Source organism: Pocillopora verrucosa, chromosome 5, assembly GCF_036669915.1.
Source record: "Pocillopora verrucosa isolate sample1 chromosome 5, ASM3666991v2, whole genome shotgun sequence".
NCBI lineage: Eukaryota > Metazoa > Cnidaria > Anthozoa > Scleractinia > Pocilloporidae > Pocillopora > Pocillopora verrucosa.
The window spans coordinates 18,808,404-18,831,794 of record NC_089316.1 but is presented as its reverse complement, the minus strand read 5'-3'; the positions used below and the strand labels follow the sequence as shown (position 1 = coordinate 18,831,794).

Sequence of the window (23,391 nt, the reverse complement as noted above, 5' to 3'; positions counted from 1 at the left end):
CGGCCAGTTTTGCATGTATCTTTGCTCCACTGGCCGTAAAGAGGATAAAATTAATTTCACGAGTACTTAACATCACAATCAATAAAGAAGTTGGGCAATAAAGAATTTGCGAGTATTTATTTTTCGCCTCCATGCACATTAGGTAAGACCGTTGTGAATAATTTTGTTAATAATTTTTCATAATTGAAACTTCCCTTTGCAATTCGACTCAATCTTCTTTATTCTTTGCCGACCTCATCCTATTTAGGGTAAAATTTTACCCATTTCAATTATTTTATCTCACCAAATTAACATTTGTTTTGAGGTTTCTCGTGCTTTAAAGGTAACTTTTTCATACATTCTAAGGAATGATGACGCAGCTCTTCAAAAACGCTCAGCTTTTGTGACAGAAAAATATTACCAAACAAATAATTGCAATTAAAATGCATATGCACTTCGAACGTCATTTGCTAACCGCTTCCGATTATCTTGGATTGGTTAGCCAGTGAGCATCTGATGGAAATGTAGACACGATCAGCTGTTCAAATGATCTTGCTCTTTGGGTATGTTTTTAGCTCTGGATGCCCTTAGATAACTTTGCTTTGATCTATATAGATGGGTAGGTTTCTATAGAAACTGTGGTGCTGCGTCGGCGAGGTAACATGACAAGATAATTTTGGTTTTATCAACTTAGTTGACAATGTAAATTGGCCAACGTGAACAGATACCAGTGACGCTTTTATAGGTACTTTCATTGCACGAACCGTAAGCGGCTGATATTTGAAACCAATTGAAACATCAGTAGTCAACAGCTTGAAAAAATGCACGCGTATACTTTACACTGGTTATTAACCTGCAGTGCAGTGTAGGTTATAGGCCTCCATTGCATGGAGACATCTACCAACCCATTACCTCTACGGACAGAACATATCACAGATTTACTGAATCTTTGCCAGTAGTATAGCGCGTCTGACTAGCAATTCCCGCGCGGCCTGGGTCCGAGTTTGAGTAATAATTTATTCATGCCATGTAAGTACACGTGTTAGGGTTATTAGATAATTATATTCATGACGTGTAGGTACACGAGGGTAAAAATTGATTATTTAATGAGCGAATGTCCTTGTCGGCCATCTTTGTTATTAAAGATAAGGGTTGGTTTGATTTATATATGGAACGGTAGCGTAAAAATCATCCATGTGGGATACCTATTTGTGTGATGCGCATGTGCAATCTTCTGATTAGAAATGTACGCATGCGCAATGCTTTAGAGCCAGTCCCTATGTGGTATGAATGTCACGAAATGTCCTATGGCTGGTACTTATGTGGTGTAAGACGTCACAAAATGTTACGTGTGACGTCATCTGCCCAGACTTGCCCACCCAAGCTAAATCCCAAGAGAACATACGGTCTAAACTTAGGACTTGCTCAAGAGTTGTCTAGTATTGCTTAAGACTGTCCGAATCTCTAGGGGTTAGGATTTATTATTTAATTTGAAGTCGTAAGTAGAAGGAGTCATAAACATGCCTGTTTTTCAATATCCCTACGATTTTACGTGTGCATGCAAAACATGTAAATCGTGTATCAAATATAAAGAAATTATGGAAGAAGCGGCATGGAATGTCAAGATTAGGAACATAAGAAAAGCGTATGTAGAGAAACGTATGGAAGAGATTACAAAAAGATTACGAAATTTAAGTCCAAAAGATTCAGCCCAAACTTGCCCAATCTCCCAAGAGGGACCTGTCAATCAAGATCATATATTTTCCTTATAAAAGTGGAGTCGTTGTAGCAGTCAAATCACATTTCTTACTCCCAGAGTGTAAAGCAAGCATCAAGAAAGCAAGATGGAAGATAACAAGACTAAGAAGACATCAAAGAGGGTTCACCCTTATGCCAAGAAAGAGACTTTGAAGAATAAGAAAGAATGGGCTAAGAACAAGTTGAAAGGTAGTCTCGTTATAGATGCACTGCCTATGAAGAACCCAGACTTTGTTGCTAAAGATGTGAAACTACCCAAGTTCGAAGTGGATTATATGAAACCAGAAGTCAAGTCATCTAAGCAAACATCTCCCCTGAAAGAGTTGAACCAGCTGGTGGAAAGTGTTCAGAATGACCCATCAACCCTGGAGAAGACTGAAGTAATGGAAGAAGGAGAAATCGTACCTGGCGTAGAAGGTACAGGTACGTTTCATTATTCTTCTCTGCAAGAATTGTTGGACAGTGTGGAAGTCAGTTATCCATGTCCGATTCACCAGACCATGATGGACGTATTGAAATCTAAAAAAGAAGATTGTGACGATGTATTCCTACGTTGCTCGTCCGCCCGTTGCCCAGTATTTTGTAATCTCAGTGATTACAACCGTTATTACTATGAATGTCAAAGACAGGGTCACCCCTGGTTCACCCTGGACAGAATCGACAAGATGGTGTGCGAATGTGGAATGACTCCCACATTGTCTTTGACTCAATCAGAAACAAATTATGGCAAAATGTATTTGCGATGCAGTCGACATAACTGTGATCTTTTTACCTGGTGGCGATTTAAACCCAACAAGAGGTCAGTGCAAATTCTTACGGATGGATGTGAATGATTCATTTCAGGACTAGATGTCAAGATGACATTTGCTGATTTATTAGAAGCCCTTTTTCCTTTACCTCAAAGAAAGTAATAAGAGTCAAATGTATTAATTTTTTAGGCATAGTGTTCATTCAAACTTTTCTTTCACCAGATGTAAAAATACACATGTTTTTTAGTTGTAATTCCAAGTTTTGTTAATTTTTTTTGTAGATGGGATAAGTACAGACCATCTTGAAATCGCACGGTTGATGGGTAGAAACACAAAGCTAGATACATTGTCTATGGACGATCATGTCGAAATCGCTTGGTTGATCGGTATGCCTAAGTTTAGAAAATTAGCTAGACGCTTAGGATTGTCGGATAAAGACTTAGAATGTATTGCTTGTGATGTACAGTTTTTAGAAGATAATATGGATAAATAAATAAAAGTTGTACCACCAAAAGCACTGTGTCATTTGTCTGTGTCAATCATGAGGCGTGTAAGACGGTCACTGATTAAAAGAAAAAAACGCAATCAACGTGGGGGTGCTTCTGTGAGTAGGGTTAAGAAAATTCTTCGTAGAGGTCCCTCTCTTACCGATAAATTAGCTTACGCAGCAAGTGTGTTGTTATCGGGTCCTGCATCAGGTTTTGGAACACTTGGTAAACTTCTGGGAAAACAGGCTTTAAAAGGCATTATGGATAATGTCAAGCATTATAAAAAGGGTCGGCGATGAATAAAAATCACCAGTTCATCATGCTTACCTCGTGGAGTCAATGGCTATGCTACTTGCATTATCGAGTAGTGTCGTGGCTTTGTGATCGCATCCCACATATCGTCTTCGAAGAGGATGAGCCGCATAAAATCCCTTACCAATGGGTTCCCGAAGACATGGAAGTTGAGGTGTTTAAATTTGTCGTGAAACCACACCTACATCCACTACACGACCGTATCTTTCATTTGATGACGTTTATGAGATACTATGATGGGAAGTATACATATAAGACGTGGAATCAATTGTATACGCAGTACCTTCATAAGTATTGGGTCACCTACCATTGTTTCAAACTTTGGTGTCATTTATCATGGTTAAGAACATTAAGAAAGATGTCAAGGACGACTTGTATGACGAACCCGGTGTCGTCGGTAGTTTGGGTGGTGTGGCACCGTATGCCAAAGCTCAAAAGATCTCTATTGCTCAAGGTAAAAAAGAATTAGAGAAAAAATTGGCGTACACGCTTCACAAACCCAGACGTCGACGAGGAGAATTTTTACCTGTGGTGGTGTTCGACATTGATCAACAATGGGTAGCAGATCTGATCGAAGTACAGACCCTATCCAAACAGAACAAGGGATACCGATACGTATTGGTCGTGATCGATGCCTTTTCCAAATACGCGTGGGCCCGGCCGATTAAAAAGAAAACAGGAAAAGATGTGACGGATGCATTTGCAAAAATACTCAAGGAAGCCAAAGGAAGGAAACCTCAGACGTTACAGACAGATGCAGGCAAAGAATTTTACAATCAGACCTTTCAATCATTGATGAAAACACAGGAGATTCATCACTTTTCTACTCATGGAGATGCCAAAGCCAGTATCGTCGAACGATTTAATAGAACCCTTAAATCGAAATTGTATCGCTATTTCACGGCTGCCAACACACTCAAATATGTAGACATATTGCCCAAACTTGTCAATCAATACAATCGCACCTATCACAGGAGTATTAAAACCACACCAGCTAAAGTCACCACATTCAATCAGACTAAGAAAGAAAAAAAGCCTGCATTTAAAGTAGGCGATAAAGTCCGATTGAATAAAAAATTTAGACCGTTTAAGAAAGGGTATCTACCAGGATGGACTGAAGAAGTGTTTCAAGTTCGTAAAGTCGTACCCGGAATGGTAACGACCTATAAAGTGCAAGAATTGGATGACACGCCCTTAAAAGGCACATTTTATGTGTGGGATTTGCAAAAAGTACATGTAGATGAAGCGACTTATTTTCGAGTGGAAAAAGTATTAAAGAGACAAAAGGATAAATTGTTTGTCAAGTGGAAAGGGTACCCTAGCAAATATAACAGTTGGATTAATAAAAAAGATTTAAAGTGAATTGTGTGTTTGTGGTGATCGCATCATGAGAGGAGGAAGTTTGAGACGCTTTAAAGTGTATGTGCCAAATGAACAAGGAGGTGGTGGTCTCATGCGCTGGCAGACCCCCTCACCTTATGCCCCACCACCTTTTATCGCATCCTGGGGTGATCCTCAAATAGGTGCCGGAGTCAAAGACATGGCTAAAGATTTTTTGAAAGGTGTAACAGGAGGCCTTAAAAGCAGTGTCAAAAAGCGTTCGTTATCAGAAGTGCCGCGAGGTATAAAGAGAGGGGCTTCCCAAGCGCTCAAGAACGAATTGAAGAGAAAAGTTGCCAAGAGGTTGAACGATATTTTTGGAGAATAAAACATGGTCCGCATCAGCACCGTACGTCAAAGTGATCCTATCATTGGTGTAGGCACAACATCACCGACAGATCCTGTGTCTTCCATCTTAAAAAGGTATAAAGGGAGAAGAAGAAAACAACAGCAACGAGGAGGATTTCTCACAAGTCGTATAAAGAAAATAGGAACACGACAACGTGTGCATAAACGCAGAAGACGTTGAAACAGACACATCACCATGTCTATCAAAGGGGCAGAGCAGAATTCAAGTCTAGATCTCTTTAGAATACCACCTACAGATCTTTCTACGGTAAAGTACCGATATGTCAAAATACCACCTCAGACATCTAGTATTACTCCTATCCAAGTGTACGTGGAACGACAATCAGATCTCATCGATCTTTCGAGAAGTTTTGTCCAACTGGATTTGGGTTTCAAAACCACAGAAAATGCCAGTCTCACAGCACGCGCAAACAATGTGGGTGTGATGACTTCACCAGCCAACAATATTGCACACACCCTCTTCAAGCAAATCAATTTCAGAGCCAATGGTACCTTACTCACCGAACAAGTAGACATGTACCATCTTAAAGCTTTCATACAGACCATCCTTAATTATGACAGGAATGATGGAGAGACGATACTCGAACCAGCTGGATGGCGGAACGAAATTGATTCTCCTGTAACCTACACCGCTGCAAATGTCAAGATGGATGATGACGCGTATACAGCTCTTTCCATAAATCATCAAGAAAGCATCAAGAGACAGAGAGCAGATGCAACAGATTACTATGCAGGAGGAAAGAGGAGAATCTTGAGAATGAAACCGTTTATAGACGCGTTTCACCAAGGAAAATGGATCGTCCCCAAAACTCTTTTGGAATTGGAATTTTATCTGAATCCAGCAGCTTTATTCATGAATGGAGAAGCCAATCCACCCAGTGAGGAAGTCCGAGTCAACCCGGAGGATATTAAACTTACCTTCTTTCTATGTCTGGTGTCCCTAAACCCAGCCGTCTACATGAGCATGATGAGTATGATGACCAAAACCCCAACCAAGTATCCCATGATCCGTACCGAGATGAGACAGTTTCCCTTAGACAATGGGGCCACTTCTAAAGAAATCAACAACCCATTCAATGGAAAGGTGCCCCAAAGAGTCATCATTGGTATTCTGAAAACTACTGCATTCAATGGTCAATACAACGAAGACCCCTTGGCCTTTGGAAAATTTGGGGTGGAATACATCAAACAAATTGTGAATGGAGAAGAATACCCATACGAGACTTTGGAACTCAACACGGCTAATGGTCAAAAAGACTTGGTGGGTTATCACCGATTTCTGGATGCTACTGGCTGTCTGTACAGAAATGCAGGAAACATGGTGCGATTCAAAGACTGGGGTCATGGAAAGAATTGCACGCTGTTTGCGTTTTCCAATGTGGCCAATGGAAGTCACGATGACCCGGTTCTTCTACCTAAAAATGAAGGCTTCATCAACATTCACATTAAATGTGCAGGGCAAGCAAGTCAGAAAACGGTGATCGTTTATGCTGAATATGAAGGCATTATGGAAATTGATGGCATTAAAGGAGCTACCACGATGGAAGTGCATTAGTGATGGAGTTTGTGTGGCTTACTACGAATCAACTCAACGCTTTAGCGGATAGCGATCCAGAACTCCGCAAGTACTTTGTGAGTGCTTTAGCCTGTGACGAACTACCCGAGTCGCCTGAACGTGTGAAACCGAGAGCTTACATTGTCAATACCCACCCTGCAGACAAACCTGGGGAACACTGGATAGCTGTGTGGACCGAACACGATAGCTGTGAAATTTTAGATAGTTATGGTTTAGATTTAACCACCTATGAATTTCTGACACCATTCATTGTATGGTTAAACCGATGGCCTTACGTGCGTAAAAATACTCGAGCATTACAATCTGTAAAAACCGCAAGTTGTGGAAACTATGCCATCATTTATTTAATGTGTAAAGCAAGACGCAAGAGTATGGATGAGTTTTTTTCCATGTTTTCTAAAAAGGATTATGTAGGCAACGATGATAAAGTAGGCGACATGTTAGAAGACATCATTCAATCGTTAATAAAATAAAAGGAATGAAATAAAATCGTGTCACTTTTGTGTAACTCGCTTTTAGCAATCATCCCTTGCGAAATGGCTTTTGGAATTCCTAGGAATTCCTAGGATTTTCCTAGGAATTCCTAGGAATTTATTCCAAGGAATTCCTAGGAATAAAGGTGTGAATTTTCACGGTAAATTCGGACTGGGAATTCCTAGGAATTCCCAACCATAACAACTCTGGTTCTAAAAACCTAGAAATTCCTAGAAATTCCCAGAAATTCCCAGAAATTCCCAGAAATTCCCAGAAATTCCAAGTTTATAGCCAACAGGACTTGGAATTCCTAGGAATTCCTAGGAATTCCTAGGAATTCCAACTCAGAGAACCAATGACTTTCCCTGAAAAGCTGTAAATCTAAAAAATTCCTAGGAATTTCCGGGAATTTCTGGGAATTTCTGGGAATTTTTGGGAATTTTTAGGAATTTTTAAGAATTACTGGGAATTTTAAGCAAAAATTTGAGGCTAATGATATAAAATAAATACTTTAAATTAAAAAAACCCAGCTAAAATTCAAGTATTCAATGAAATTTATTTAGAAGCTTAATTTAAGGCTTACATGTAAAATATTTTTGATTAATTATTAACATCAATGTGTGGTAATATTAGGATGGAATTTGATTTATTTTTCTTTTCTTGAAAACTTCATACGGATTAATCCTCATTACAGCTATTCATATAAAATAGTTCTAATCAATCATTAAATTTGGTTTGACACAAATTGTGAATAAAATCTGTTGATTCGTTTCCATAAAATACAATATCTTAAGTTATATTGGAAAACCAAGCACTCTTGGGAGTGAAGGGGCTAATTACAGACAAATAAAATTGATTTTTTGATTAAAATCTTGTTTTAACCGTAACAATAAATTAGAATGAAGTTATCCTAAACTGCAAACTTAGCTGCTGTTTGTACTGTTTGTATTTTTTTCCTGGGCTCACAATGAGTTGGCCTTGAATGAGGTTGTCAACAAGATCCTTGACCATTTTGTATCTGGATTCCTTGACATCTGAATTTGAAAAAAAATAATATATTAAAATATGTATATTTAAAGCTCAGACCAGGCTTTTAAGATGGCTATGAGGAAAAGGGCATTCATTGGATTCTCAAATTGAGAAATCTCTGTTATATTGAGTGACTTTCATATTGGAGTTAGTACATCTCTCTCATGGATTTTACTAAAAAAGGGCTGAATACATTATTTTGTTTTTACCAAGGAGGGCTTCTTTATGTACTATAAGGTTTGTTTAATAACAGTTCCTATTTTGAATCTTGAATGTTCCCAAACGTGACTAGAGGAATCTTGAAACCTTACTGATAGGTTTATTTCATTGTAAAGCATAATAAGCTTAAGAAACTGCGGCATGCAAGTGACCGATTCGATTCTCAGAATTATTCTAGTTTCAGTTGCGCCGAGCGTTATGTAAGCTTAATTCAACCCGCTACATCTATTCTTTTATAAGATTTTGATCACGTAACGAATATCGCAATTTTTACTCACCACAAACTTTCAAAATCGTAGCTTTACAGACGGCCATTCGACCCTTGTTTGTACCAGTCAACATGTCAAATGTTGCCCCTTCTTTTAACTCCACGGCGCCAACGACTTTCTTTTCTTTTACAACACTCACGCTATTCTCGTTTTCCCATTGAACCACAATAAAAGCTATCTTTAGAAATGTTATATTAAGCAAAACAGTTGAGAAAAGCGATCAACCGATGAAAAGTACATTCAAAGATGAGCGCCAAATGGAGTCTTCTTTGTTTCCGATCACGGGCATGATCACGTGGATCTTTTAGGACTTGTCATTGGCTAGCAGAGTGAATCCGCTGGCTTGCCGATTGCAGTGTTAGGAGAAGTGCCCAACTACATTCTGACTTCTCCGACCGGTTCTCTGCTTCTAGAAGATGGATAGCTTGGTGATATAAATAAAGATGTGAGCTCACTCTATCTAGAAATAATCGACAAGAATCGATCGTATTACAAATGCTCGTTTTGTGGCCGAAAGTTGTCGAGGAAACAAAGACTCGAAACTCACTTGAGTTGTGTTAATGGCAAAGGTGAGAAATAACACAAGCCAATCACAGTTTTGAATGCGACTACAAATCGTCTTTTACCCTCATATTTATAAAAGAAGGATACCACATTCGGAAGTATAAGAGATACATAGATGATCCCAGTGTACCAGTACCTAAATCTACAAAGCTTGACCGTAGAAAGCGTTCAGCAACACGTTCCAACACCGCCATCTCGATTCCTCAGTCAGTCGTTTCCACTGAACTTAAAGCAGTATTGACAACAGAGTAGAGTGCGTCTTACAAAGGAGAAACATTTGTACAAGAGACAGAAGTAGCTATATGCGATTACAGAGGTGCGTTGGAACTCTGGTCCACAAATAGTTATGCACTGCCCGAAGTATAAAACAATTTTGTTGATAGCTGACAGACAGAGAAGAACAACAAGTAAACTTAAGAGCTGTTATTATTGAAGTGTGACTAGCACTTTTCATTTTTATATAAAGAAGGACTTGTAATTTGCACCAAAAATAAAAAGATGTAATGTTTTTTGGGAGATCAGTGATTGGGACATTTAAGAAATTAAGTTATGAAAGGAAACTTAGTTGGTATTTCTCACTACTAACAAGTCTTGTTGACAAATATTTTCAGATCAGAGTTTCAAATAAAGTAAATTGAAGATGTCATATAAAAGGTGTTTTTCCTCAAAGGGAGCATTGACTACCTCTGTCTTGTCTGCATGCCAAATGTTTGCAAAGTGTGTGGATGATCCACAAGTATTGGAACTCTTACAAAAATGTTTTGTAAGAATAAAAACAGCAAAACAAATTACAGCAATTAGTCATGAAAATAGAGCAAAACACTGAAAAAAGAGGAGCAACAACAATCATGAAAAAAGAAAGATTAATTAGGTGTTGAATTTGTTTGTCTAAGGCATGAAATTTCGACTAAAAGTATTGTCAACAAAAAGTCTCTGACAGAGTTGGAGGCAACTGAGCTTGACTGTTCTAAGATTTTCTAACAAAGGCAACCAGTAATGTAGGTTAGGGAAGTAAGATAACAATGTAATTATTGTTAATTATTGTGGAAGTTGGCAATTTCCATTTAACATAACTGACAGCTGGTTCATGAGAAAATCCATATTAATGTAAAGATTTACTAAAACTTAGTTTGAGTAATAAATTTCATGATCTTTGAGTTATAAACATGTACATGTATGTATATCTCTTGGTAAGTTTTGTATAGCATACCTTTTATTGAGCCAAAGTTTTAAGCCTCTGAAATTACTCTTTTTCTTAAAACCTTCACATTCAAGGTATTGAGAATTTCCTAGAATTTATGTGGACCTCAGGGTATTAAAATTGCCTCAAATTCAATTCCCAGAAATTCCCAAGAGTTCCACACTTCTTAAATTATAGGTAGTTTGTAAAGCTGAGAATTCCTAGGAATTCCTAGGGATTCCAAGTCCTCACAAAACTGGAGTCTTTCTTTCCCAGAAATTCCAAGTAATTCCAAGCTTTTTAAATCAGAGCTAATTTGCATAGTTGGGAATTTTTGAGAATTCCTAGGAATTCCTAGGAATTCCTAGGAATTCCCAGAAATTCCCAGAAATTCCCAGAAAACTGGGAATTCAGTTTGCAAGGGTCATTTGCATAATTGGGAATTTTTGAGAATTCCTAGGAATTCCCAGAAAACTGGGAATTCAGTTCGCAAGGGATGTTCAAGTGTGTGGAACCAGGATTTTCGTTCAAATCCCCTTCCAATATTTTGATTGTGGGCCCTACAAGTTGTGGAAAAACCACCTTTCTCCATCACCTACTTTTGGAAAATTTAGACCTCTTTGACCAAAGACCGATCCGCGTGCATTACTGTTATGGATCCTGGCAAAATAAGTTTGACGACATGCAACGCCATGGCATAGAATTTTTTAAAGGAGTGCCTACCCACGACGATTTAACAACATGGTTTGGAGATAAACGAGGGGGTATTCTTGTCTTGGATGATCTCATGTCGGAGGGAGGAGATGACAGAGAAATACTTAATCTTTTCACACAATATTCTCACCACATGAATGTCACCGTGTGTTATCTCTGCCAAGACATGTTCCCTCAAGGAAAATATGCCAAAACCATCTCTAGGAATGCGCAATACATTATTGCCTTTAAAAATCCTAGAGATAAAGTGGCGTTGCGCACCTTACTGCTACAGATATACCCGACCAAGTGGCTACCTGTTATGGATATATATAATGCATGTACGGACAGACCCTATGGTTATTTGTTATTTGACGTACACCCTGCAAGTAGAGATTCTACGAGACTTTTAAGTCACTTGTTACGACACGAAGGGTGTGTACGCTGTTACAGAGAGAAATAAATAAGAAAGATGCCTGGTTATAAGCGTAGTATGCCCACAACCCGAAGGAGAAGAAGAGTGAAAAGAAGACTAACCAAAAGAAGACAAAAAGGAGGTATCCTACCATTAGCGGCACTCATTCCAGCCCTCATTGCTGGAGGTAAAGCATTGGGTTTAAGTGCCCTTGGAGGAGCTGCATCGTTTGGGGCTAAAAAAGGCCTAGAAGCTCTTACAAAGAAAAAGCGATGATTAATAGTTTCAAGAGAAATGTGGATTTTTTAAAATCTATTTTACAAGAGAAAAATAGAAAGCGTCGTATGGAAAAATTACTTCACGCTAGTAAAGATCAAATCAATGCCGTCAGTGAATTCACGTTGAACATGTTGAAGAAAAAGATACCTTTATCACCGCCCACCGTTGCCAAACTCAAGAAATATAGAGTGATGTTGAGAGAGTTGGGTAAACGGAGGAACTCTTTAAGAAAGCGGCGTCAATTACTTGTGAATCAAACAGGCGGTAGCTTTTGGAGTGGTATGAACGACGCGTTCTGTCAGTGTTTCAAGAGATCATGACTGTCACCGTGCAAGAGGGTATAAACGAAGTGGACACGGGTATAAAGTTTGATTTGCAATTCAACTACGACGACGACGACAGTGACTATAAGGATTCAACCGAGTGTAGACTCACAATAACTCAACTGTTTCGGTGGTTGCGTATGCGTGTGGTGGAACCCTTGTGGCGATTATGGAGACGTTCTTAATGGTGAAACCCGATGAGTTTCGAGCTTTGGTAGATTATTACAAGGGAAAAATTACTGAAAGTACTCTTCTGGACAAAGCCGCACGCGTGGCCGCCGAAGCAAAACTGTTATTAGAAGATACATCTACTCCTGCTGCTTTAAAAGAACCTGTGGTAAAAGAATTGTTAATGCAAGAACGCAAGCTTACTGACAAATTGAGACAGATTCCTATCGCCGGTGGTGTAGAACCTCCACCTCGAGACGATGATGGTAATCTCATGGAGGGGTTGCAAGAGGGATTGTTAAAAGAACTCATTAAATCCATAAATATGAGGGGACAAGCCGCCGTACCTCAGATGACACTCAAGAGGGAACCTGTCACACCTGTGGGGATCAAGAACGAACACGTCACCCCTGCGAAACCGGGAACGTCCAAGATTCCTTTTCTCACAGCTCCATCCCAAAAGATACAAAAAACGAAACGAAAACTTCCTGTTCCCACACCGCAAAAGCATCGCACGGAGTTGGAACGACTCAAAGAATTTGGTATCTGGGAACCTTGGGAAAAGAGAGGTTACGACCCGTATCAAGTGTTTGAAGATGACGAAACGCCAAAGTCGAAGAAAGGCAAAGGGAGGGGCAAGAACCGTCCTAGTTAAGGCTAAAAGGAAACGACAGAGAGGAGGAAAATTGATATTCAGAAATGGATTTCAAAGTTAGGTGTCGAGTTTCATTGGCCCGGATACCAGTATATGGGTCCAGGTACAAAATTAGCCAAGCGATTAAAACGTGGTGATCCAGGAATTAATCGTCTTGATAGATTAGCCAAACAGCACGATATTGATTACAGTAAAGCTAAATCACTCGCTGACAAACATATTGCAGATCGTAAGATGGTAGCCGGAATCGATAAGTTTCCAGGCAAGAAGAGTTTAACCGAGCAAATTGTGAAGCGAATCATGCAAGCTAAACTTAAAACAAAATTGTAACGCCTCTACAATGATGAAATAAAACTTGTGAAAATGCAACACAGTGTGTGTCTCCGGTTCATTTGTAGTTGTGTCGTTATCGAGAGCACATCATGTCAGGTGATACTTTTTACTTGACGTTACCCAGTAACGATGGGAGTCTGAAATATTTTCCAGACAACAAAAACAATTCTTGGAAAAATCGATTAGACAAACGCATCGATTTAGAAGGAGAGTGGGAAGTGGGATTGAGTAGTATTTCGCTTCCACACGATTCTAAGGTGTCCAGTTACCTCAAAGGATTAAAAGACGATGATGTCTTGCTAACCACAGGACGAGTTAGTAGCCACTGGGGATATACAACATAAAGTGACTTACAATGTCACGTATGGAGACATCAAACAACATCGTATCGAGACAGTTCACGATTTACTCAAATCCTTGTTTGATGAAGAACGTTTAAAATGTATTATGAATATGGGCTCGGCGTTTGGGAGTCATTTTTCTTCAGGACACAGTGCACAATTTGAAGTGATTGCGGATGAGGATAAAGAAACGATTACTGTAACAGCAGACATGGTAAAATCGACTGATATAACTCATCAAGAAGTTCGTGACGGTCTCTATTTTGAGTTACCTCGAGACATGTGTGAGTTGTTTGGTTGGACGAAAAAAACAACAGTTCCTTATCGTCGTATTGTTAGTGGTCCTATTGAAGAGAATTGTAATGTATCACGACCGGCGCATAATCTCACAGTGACCAAACGTGGTACGGTGTGGAGTTATGATAGGAGGCTTACTACATCCAGTTTGGCGTATTACAGATATGAGATCCCATGGAAAGACCGATTTGCGGAGAAATATCATAGATTTCTTCTTAGCGATCTGAACTGGACCTTTATCAATACTAGGAGAAGTACCTACTTAAATTTACCTTACCCACGAACCTTGTATATGTATTCCTCGCTTTGTGCTCCAGTACGCGTGGGAGATCAGACGACTGATCTTATACGTCAAATACACTACCAACCAATCTTGGAAGGAAATTATTATTACGAACCCAAGCAGATTCATTACATCAAGTTACGTAAGAATCACATCGATGTGGTGGAAACACAGATGAGTGAGTCGGAAAGTAATAATTTGGCTCAGTTTACAGACGGCGCTTCTATAGTCACATTGCATTTTAGACGAGTGAGATAACATGTTTAACCAAAAAGAGGCAGCCAGAGGCTGTCTGTCTGAAGCCGCCGCCGCCAAAAACCGAAGCCCAGGAAAAGAAGAAGAGAAAGAAACGCAAACGGATCATACATGGGAAGATAAAAAAGAACTCCAATTAAAAGAACTGATACGTAACGTGGAGGAAAGAACTTATTTTTCAAAGAAATGGCTTGATAATATTGAACAACATAGAAAGCGTTCAGTGTAGTGTTTTTTGTTAAGATGTAGACACTAAAGATGCCGCGAGTGTATTCATGTTGATGCCGCAAATATAAATTATGCATGATTTCTCCAGAAAAACAAATCGAAGAAACATGAAGGGATTATTATGAAAAGTTACGAAAAGTAGTACGCCTCACCGAAATGGAAGTGGTCACCCAAGGGATTCAAGAATTAACCGTTTACTTTAAGAATTAACAAACACGTCATGAAAACTTTTTTAAAACTTTGTTTTATTTAAAAAATAATTTAAAGAATGTTCGCTTTGAGTGTCAATGTTTTTTTTTTGTTTTGTTTTGTTGTTTTTTTTCTATAAAAGCAACAAGTCCATGTTCTCCAAATCTTGTGCATCCAGTCGCGAATATCCGTAAGGATAAGACTTAAAACCGTGCGAATGATCTAAAACTCGCTTGTCGAACACGAGTTGATACGACTTAGTCTGAGTCTCAGTCTTGATTTTTTTCAAAGTGGGGTTTCTGACAAAGTGGGTCGGGTTGACTACCAGCGTTTTTCTTTGTTCATCTAACGGGTGAAGAACCTCATCCAAAATATTTTGGCGGATGATGTCGTAATTTAGCTGTTTGGCACCACGTACATTCAGCGAGAATCCCTTTACTTTGCACACCACTTTACCATTCTTTGTTTGATACCCATAGTTCTTCGCACCTGCGGAGATGAATTCTACAATAAAGTCGCCATTGTCAAGCTCGTTGGTCATGTCGCCGAGGTAGTCGCCAAGCTCGATTTCTGTCTGCCCCAGTTTCCATGTATATATGACCGAGTCTGTATCGTAATATAAGACTCGGTCACCCAACTTCTCCAACGATTCGTACAATTTAAGGCGGGCCAAACAGGTGGTAAATGCTGCGATGAAAATATTAGTATTGCTGTCACGATTCTGTGAACTCAAAAGGGTTGTTTATTGTGCGAACTCGACTGCCGCCACGTGTGTATTCGTTGTCTCCTAAGTCTTCTAAATATAAAGATGTTCATCGGCCCAGTGGCGTGACCGTGTAACGCAATATCACGACATCTTCCCCTTTTTACAAAGTTTATCTTCAAAAGTTAATTAATACCTAATGTTCGGTTTCGATCACTGTTCAAATCACATAAAATCGATAAAACATTGTTCTTCATTGAAATCATAAAAAGATAGAAACAGAACCCAACAACTATTTAGCGGCTCAATCATTCAATGTTCAGTTCATATGGTAATCCTGATGCCACAAAGGCGGTCGACGTCTGCGTTCTGATCGACGAGTTTCAATCCTTTGTGGCTCAAGCTCAGTTCCCATCTCATTTTCAGGTGGCATTCTCTCTGTTTTGGTCTCGCCATGGAACTCCGGTGGAGGAGGTCCTGGCTCTGTCAGATTTGGCGCCGGTTTGAGGGTAGACTCGGGCGGAGTTAGTTCTACCAGACTCATAGGTGGTGCTGTTTCCGGGGTCAGGCGCAGTTGCCGACGGTTGCGTCGGTATCGCCTGCCGCAAACTTCAACTTCATAAGACCTGTTCCCCAAGGCTTTCATGCAGGTCCCCAGACTCCATTCCTCCCTTCCGGGAAGCCGCATCCTGATGGCCTGTCCACACTTTAGTGCCTCTAAAGGGCGAAACTTTTTGTTGTATTGTTGAGCTTGTCTTTTCTTGCGCTCAGCTAATTTGGTGGCTGTTTCCTGGTGTGATGGCTGCCGCAGGAGCGTTTCATGGGTTGGTAAGAAAGTGCGTGTGCGGCGTCCCATCAGTCTCTGTACGGGTGATGTTCCTAGACCCTCTGTTGGGGTGTTGCGCCAATCAAGAAGGGCTAACAGCGGGTCTTGCCCATCCGCTTTCGCTTTCGTCATCAAGTTCTTGCAGGTCTTCACGGCATTCTCGGCGCGGCCATTTGACTGGGGGTAACGGGGGCTCGAAGTTCTATGTTCAAACTGCCATTCTCTCACGAATGCACTGAACACCGATGACGTAAACTGAGGTCCGTTGTCGGTAATAAGCACGTCTGGTATCCCATGGCGGGCGAATTGTACTTTACACGCAGCTATCACGCTAGCAGATGTGGCCACCTTAACCTCCTGGACTTCAAAGAACCCACTCCAGTAGTCGACTAGGACAAAGAAATGTTGTTGCCCAAGGTCAAAAAAATCGGCACCTAGCATCGACCAGGGACGCGACGGGATCGGATACGGTTGCAATTCCTCGCGGCACTGATCTGGCTGGTACGACTGGCAGATTGAGCATTTGGAAACAAAGTCCTTTACTTCCGAATTCATGAGGGGCCAATAGAGGACCTCCCTAGCGCGACGTAAACACCCTTCGATTCCAATATGTGATCGGTGAATTTGCTTCAACATTTCTTTTCTCAGGGAAGGGGGTACCAGCAATCGCTCCCCCAGGAATACTAGTCCCTTGTCTTCTATAAGCTCACTTCGTTTGTCATAGTAAGGCGTCAGCTCAGGGGTACAGGACTTCCTTGACACTGGCCATTCACCCTTGATTGCTCCGATTAGCTTTTGCATCACTGGGTGTCTGGCAATCTCGTTTCTGAATTCAGCGAGCCTGTATGGTGCAATCGAGAGGTTTTCTGAATGATCTATCTCGGCAAGTGTACAGATCAGACTTGTATCGTGCTTGGAGGCTTCGGTGGTGTTGCGGTATGCTCGACTCAGTGCATCTGATACCCACATAAGTTCCCCTTTTTTATACTGCACATCCAGGGAGTAATTCTGAAGGGCCATCAGCATTCTCTGGAGTCTCTTTGGTGAGTTGTGTATTGGCTTGGTAAAAACTGCCCTTAGTGGTTCGTGGTCAGACTCGATGTGTACAACTTCGCGTCCCAGTATGTATTGATTGAACTTGTCGGTTGACCACACTATGGCGAGGAGCTCTTTCTCGATTTGAGCGTAACGCGTTTCGGTGTCGGTCAGAGCTCGCGAGGCAAAGGCAACGGGCTGACCCTTTTGCATCAGTACTGCACCTAGACCCGTTATGCTGGCATCGCATTGGATTGTCACTTCTTCAGTAACATCATAGTATTTCAGTACCGGGGCCTTGGCCAAGTATTCTTTGACTGTGGTAAATGCTTTCTCATGCTGTGCAAGCCAACACCACTCGACGTCCTTGTCCTCAAGCCTTCGCAAAGGTTCTGTCATGTCGGACAGGAGTGGCAAGAATTTGGCCAGATAATTGACCATCCCCAAAAACCTCTTCAGGCCTTTCACATCAGTCGGCGGTGGCATATCCAAAATAGCTTCAACTTTGGCTGGGTCTGCCTTTAGACCATCAGGAGTCAAGAGGTGGCCCATGAAACGCACTTCGGTTTGAGATCTTTTCAGCTTGAGTTTGTTGAGCTTGAGGTTCCACTCCCGGCATTTCTTGAAGAACGCACGTTCGTTCTTTTCAAGGCTCGAGTTGACCTCTGCGTCAGTTTCGCCAAATCCAGCGATGAGGAAGTCGTCAGCGATAACTTCAACTCCTTCTAAATTTTCTACGAATTCATGCATGCGTCGCTGCCAAACTTCAGGCGCACTTGAGATACCAAAAGGCATGCGGGCCCATCTATAACGCCCAAAAGGCGTATTGAACGTTGTCAGGAAACTAGAAGCATCGTCTAAGAGGATTTGGTGGAAACCATCCTTGGCGTCACAAAGAGTAAATTTCTTGGCACCTGTTAAGCGGGAGGCCACTTCATCGATAGTCGGCAACTGGTAATGCTCTCGCCGAATGGCACGATTTAAATCTCTCGGGTCAATACAGATGCGTACTTTGTTTGGCTTCACTATGGCCAACATGCTGGATACCCACTGCGTCGGTTCTGTTACTGGAATAATAACTTTACGATCAACAAGTTCGTCCAGCTTGTTTTTGATGCATGGACGCAAGGCTACTGGCACTCGCCTCGGTGCGTGGACAACTGGTTGCGCCTGTTCGTCTATGGCTATTTTGTATGTTCCCGGTAGGGCCCCTAATCCGTCGAATACGTCCTCATACTCTTCGAGCAAGGAGGCTTTGGGACACTTGACGTGTAATGCTAGGACGTCACAATTATGCAAACTCACAAAGCCAAGATTGAGGCTGGTGTTCAATGATAAAATCGGTTGATAGTCTCCGTCTAAGATGTTAAACTCCATTGACCTCCGCTGTCCACGGGACCACACAGGCAGGGTAGCTTTACCAGCAATTTTGCGGCGATCCCCTGTGTACGAGACTATTTCCTTTTGGCATGGTTTGAGGCGATGAAGGAGGGTGTCCCCAGTGATTTGCTTGTATAATTGGGCCGGGAGAATGTCGCACTGCGACCCAGTATCTATTTGAAACTGGACTTCTGTCTTGGGATCTGGCCCATAAATGTGGAGTTTGACCACTGCCAATTTTTCCTGGCCTTTGCTCTTACTAGTAGTAGCACCAATGTAGTAGGGGTCGTTTCCCATGTCGACGGCTTCGTGGACCGCCGAAACTCTACTTTTCACTCCTCGGGGATTAGCGCGACATTTATTCGCAAAATGATTCATACTCCCACAGTTAAAACATGTTCTTCCATACGCGGGACAATGACGTCCATGCACCATTCCGCAATTTCCACATTCTTTAGACGGTCTTCTAAATGCTTGTGACTTAAGTTGTCGTTCTTCTTCAGGTTTTTCTGCCGATCCCGCCTTCCGTAACGCATGAACTGCAGTGTCTCCTCCAGCCATTAGCTTTACTTGCTGTTGGGTCTGTTCTGACGACTTAATAATGTCAACTGCTTGTAGGAGAGATAAATCATTCAAACGGAGAAGTCTCTCGCGGACGCGATCATCCCGTATGCCTAGCACGAGGCGGTCACGCAAAATTTCATCTGGTGTGATTGTATCGTGAGCACAGTTTTTTGCGATCGTTCGAAGCTCCGTAAGATACGTCGAGATGTTTTCGCCTGGTTCCTGGTTTCGGTTGTTGAACCTATAGCGTTCATATATGACCTGTGTCCTAGGAATGCAGAATTCGTCGAACTTCTTCAGGACTTGTGAAATGTCGTCTGCGTTTTCGTCTTCGTTCCAAATAAAGGTATCGTGGGCTCTGACGCCATCCTCGCCTATAATGCTTAGTAATGTCGACACACGAACTATGCCCTCTTGTTTATATACACCAGTAGCGATTTCGTAGCGCTGCCACGCTGCTTTCCACGATTTCCATGCGGTGGCTAAATTGTCGTCAAAATTAAGCGCTTTCGGCGGGGGCAAATTTGACGGGGGAATAAAAACTTGAGTCGGCGCTGGTGGCACAACTATGGATGCTTCAGCTGCTTCTGTCATCTTTAGGGGTGAACAGATCCCACTCCTGACACCATGTCACGATTCTGTGAACTCAAAAGGGTTGTTTATTGTGCGAACTCGACTGCCGCCACGTGTGTATTCGTTGTCTCCTAAGTCTTCTAAATATAAAGATGTTCATCGGCCCAGTGGCGTGACCGTGTAACGCAATATCACGACAATTGCTCCCTTTGTAAGGATCTTCTTCATCGCGTTTGTACGATACTTCTATTACTTCGGAATTAAGAATACGGATGTCTGTCACGGTGAAGAGAGGGTCGTCAAGCAGATCTAGGAGTTCGTAGGGTTGCGTGCATTGTTTGGTCTTCGATTTATTGTTTTGTTGGCCAAATTTCCCCCAGAAGGAGTTAAGCATGAGTTTAGCCGTGGCTTTTCTTCCGGGGTTCTTGACGATCTTGGTAGGGTCGAGTCGGATACCTTCTTTTTCTTCATAGCAATGAATGTATTTTTCTTTTTGCGTATCGGTCCGCACCCAGTTTGGGTAGCCACCGCTCTCTTGCTTAATTTTTAACCAGGTGTCCACGTACGGCTGGAACAGACCTTTTCGACGCTGCGGGAAGTCCCATACTTCATGAATTCGGACGAGTCGGTATCCTTTTTCGATTGCTTTATGTATCTCTGGGGTACACCAGGTGCCTCGTAACATTCGTTCTTCATCACTGTGTGGGCAGTGATAGTCGCGTTCCAGCATGTGTTCTTTCTGTGTCTCTATTTCTACACACTTACGGCATAACGGGAAGGTCAGCTTGTAGGAGTTTCCAATTTTATGACGGTAAGGTAAGACTGGGTTATACAGGTCAGCGGGTGGGGTGATGTCCACAGTCATCAAGCCGAAGTAACTTCTAGGGTCTTGATTCTCTGGTTCCAAATAGATGTCCGGGTGGCCTACAGGGTACGTACCATACTTGTTTACGTAGGGGTACTCAGAGGTTACGTCGATGTAGCGGATTTCTTCTCTTTCTTCTTCATTTACTTTATGGTACAGGCAGGCGGCGCCCGTTCTACCACCGTAAAAACCTTCTCTTGGGTTCAAAGGAGGGACGATATCCAAATCTTTTAGAAATTCGGTAATGGCCGGTGTTTCTTTCTTCTCTTTCTCCCATTCGCACTCCCAGATTTCCACCACTCGATACCCTTTACCGCGGAGTTTTTGGATTTTCTGACTGGTCTGTTGGCGTAAGGCTTCTACGGTCAACCCATTGGAACAGAACGGAATTTGTTTGCGATTGGTGTAACAGGTACGACAACCATGATAGAGGCACCCGTGAAATTCGTAGACTGAGCGGGTCTGTGCATCGTAACCATCCACGAAGTACGGGGTAGGGCCAACAGGGATACGATACTCTCTTCCGTTACGCGCGTGCTGAATTCGACTTCCGGTATTGTATTCTTGCCACATCAACCATTCCAACGATGCTTTGGAGTGATTCATACGGGCACCTCGCCACCCCGATGAAGGTTCTACTGCTATGAGATCTAAGGGTAAATGTTTCCTCCTCCAATAACGGTTACACGCTGCGGCGATCGTAACGCATTTTTCCATAGGATTGAAACCGGCGATGCTTTTAAATTCTTGGATGAATTTGTGACATCCAGCTTTCAGTAACGCAACATCTGAGTGACAGTATGCAAGCAGTTCTTCTTTGAGATCAAATGGGTGTTGTTTGGCTGCTTCTTCTCTATACCACACTTCGAATTCTTCTTTTTTCTTACTCGACATTCCCTCCGGATCATAGTAAGAAACTTCAGGTAACGGACCCACATAACTTCGATTTTCTTGCGTATGAAACTTGTGTGGGAAGAAGCCTTTTTTCAACTCGGTGAGACCAAAGGTGTCGGTAAATGCAGACAGAGCCATGGGAAGAAAAGCCATGGAATCCTTAAATGTGATTTTACCAGCTTCCAGAGAAATCATCTTTGTGCCGTTAGGAATCATCACATCGAATTTTCTTCCTTCTATCACAAGCTGATGCTGTATGAAAATGGAATCATACCCTTTTAAATTATGGAATATGCAGATGACTTCACGCGGTTCTTTGTACTGATCTTCGGTAAGGTTCGTCAAGAATTCCAGAAACTGTTTACTGCAATCGTCGCCATAAAACGTGTAGGAGGTGTTGTTGTCGGAAGTTTGAGCGCAGACGCAAATGGGTAGGTGTGTTCCGTCTTCGCTGATCATGGCTTCATAGTCCGCGTAGACGAAGATGGGTGGTTCTTCGTACACGGATGCCTCGGGGTTTATTTTTAAATGCTTCTTGATTTTGACTTTCGTTTTCCGTTTGGGTGAATCTTCTTGTTCAGGGATGGGTTGAATGTAGCATTTGTGTTCTCTAAGGTCCACGTACTCCTTACAGTTAGAGCATTTTCCAAAGTAACAACGGTGTAGCTGTTGGGGGTCTGGCTGAAATTGTTTGCAACAGTTACCGCATCGTACTAGGGTCATGCAGATGTTTTTTGCGCGGTGTAAGGCGAGGCAGTTCTGACTGTAAAAATGGCGGTTGCAGGCTGAGCAGTGGAGAGTGGGTTCGTGAGGTTTTGTACCACATTCGGTCTGCTTGCATGCTTTACAGCGACGGCCCTCGCATGGGTGGTTGCGGAAGTCGTCATGGTCAAAGCCTTTGTTGCGCGTGTCACAAAAATACGATCTTTCCAGGAATCCGAGGTAAGACGTACATCCATGGTAATGACCCATATCGCTTTCGTACTCTGGTTGATACAGGAGGCGGATGATGTACTTTGGCGATTCCACGTTTCCTTGAAACGTAATGCAATATGGATAGCATGTGGTCATCACTTTCAACTGATAGTCGGGCGCCAGGTACTGTTGAAACTTTTCTAATTCGGCACGCCCACAAGGGCCTTCGGGCACACCAGCTTGCTTGTGAAGGAATTCGGCGCATCGGGTGAGCACATTCGGATTATTTCCAAGATTCTTATAGTAACGCTTTCCCTCTACACCATCGTCTTTATGCAAGTGGGCTTTTGTTAGACAAATGGCTCTTGCAAGGCAAAGGTTGTCTTCTGAATTTTTAATCGGTAACACACATTGTTTGTCGTGGAGAACATCTTCAATATTATGTCTTCCCTTTGTTAATTTAGATTTACCACCTTCCTTTGGTTTTGGCACGATGGTGAGGTCGACGGCGAACTTATCCTCAGGGCTGAAAGATTCATTCGAGTTAAGTTGATTGGCCAGTTGGTTCATATATGCACCAAATCGCTCTTCGCCATTTCCATTCATGATTTCACCGACAGTAAAGCGTTGTGTTTGTACATGGTGGTCAAATTTCTTGGCTTTAAAGTTTAAAAACACTTCATCTGTATCTTTCAATGTTTTGTTTTGCCACTGGTCGGTAACGTTTTTGCGATGGAGTGTTTCTTTCATCGATCTAAGAAATAAAAAAGGTCCTTAAGGATCTAGCAGTTTTTTCTCTTTCATTTTTGATTTCTAAGACAAGTTTTGATA

General features: G+C 41.8%; 1 protein-coding gene and 1 pseudogene across 1 annotated transcript; both read left to right on the top strand.

The window, feature by feature from the left end:
* The window catches only part of LOC131768810 (uromodulin-like), a 233,972-nt pseudogene that overhangs the window by 171,989 nt on the left and 38,592 nt on the right, over positions 1–23,391 (top strand).
* Positions 11,029–11,502, top strand: LOC131790879 (uncharacterized). Its single transcript, XM_059108129.2, has one exon. The coding sequence runs from the start codon at positions 11,029–11,031 to the stop codon at positions 11,500–11,502; it is 474 nt and encodes a 157-aa protein (XP_058964112.2).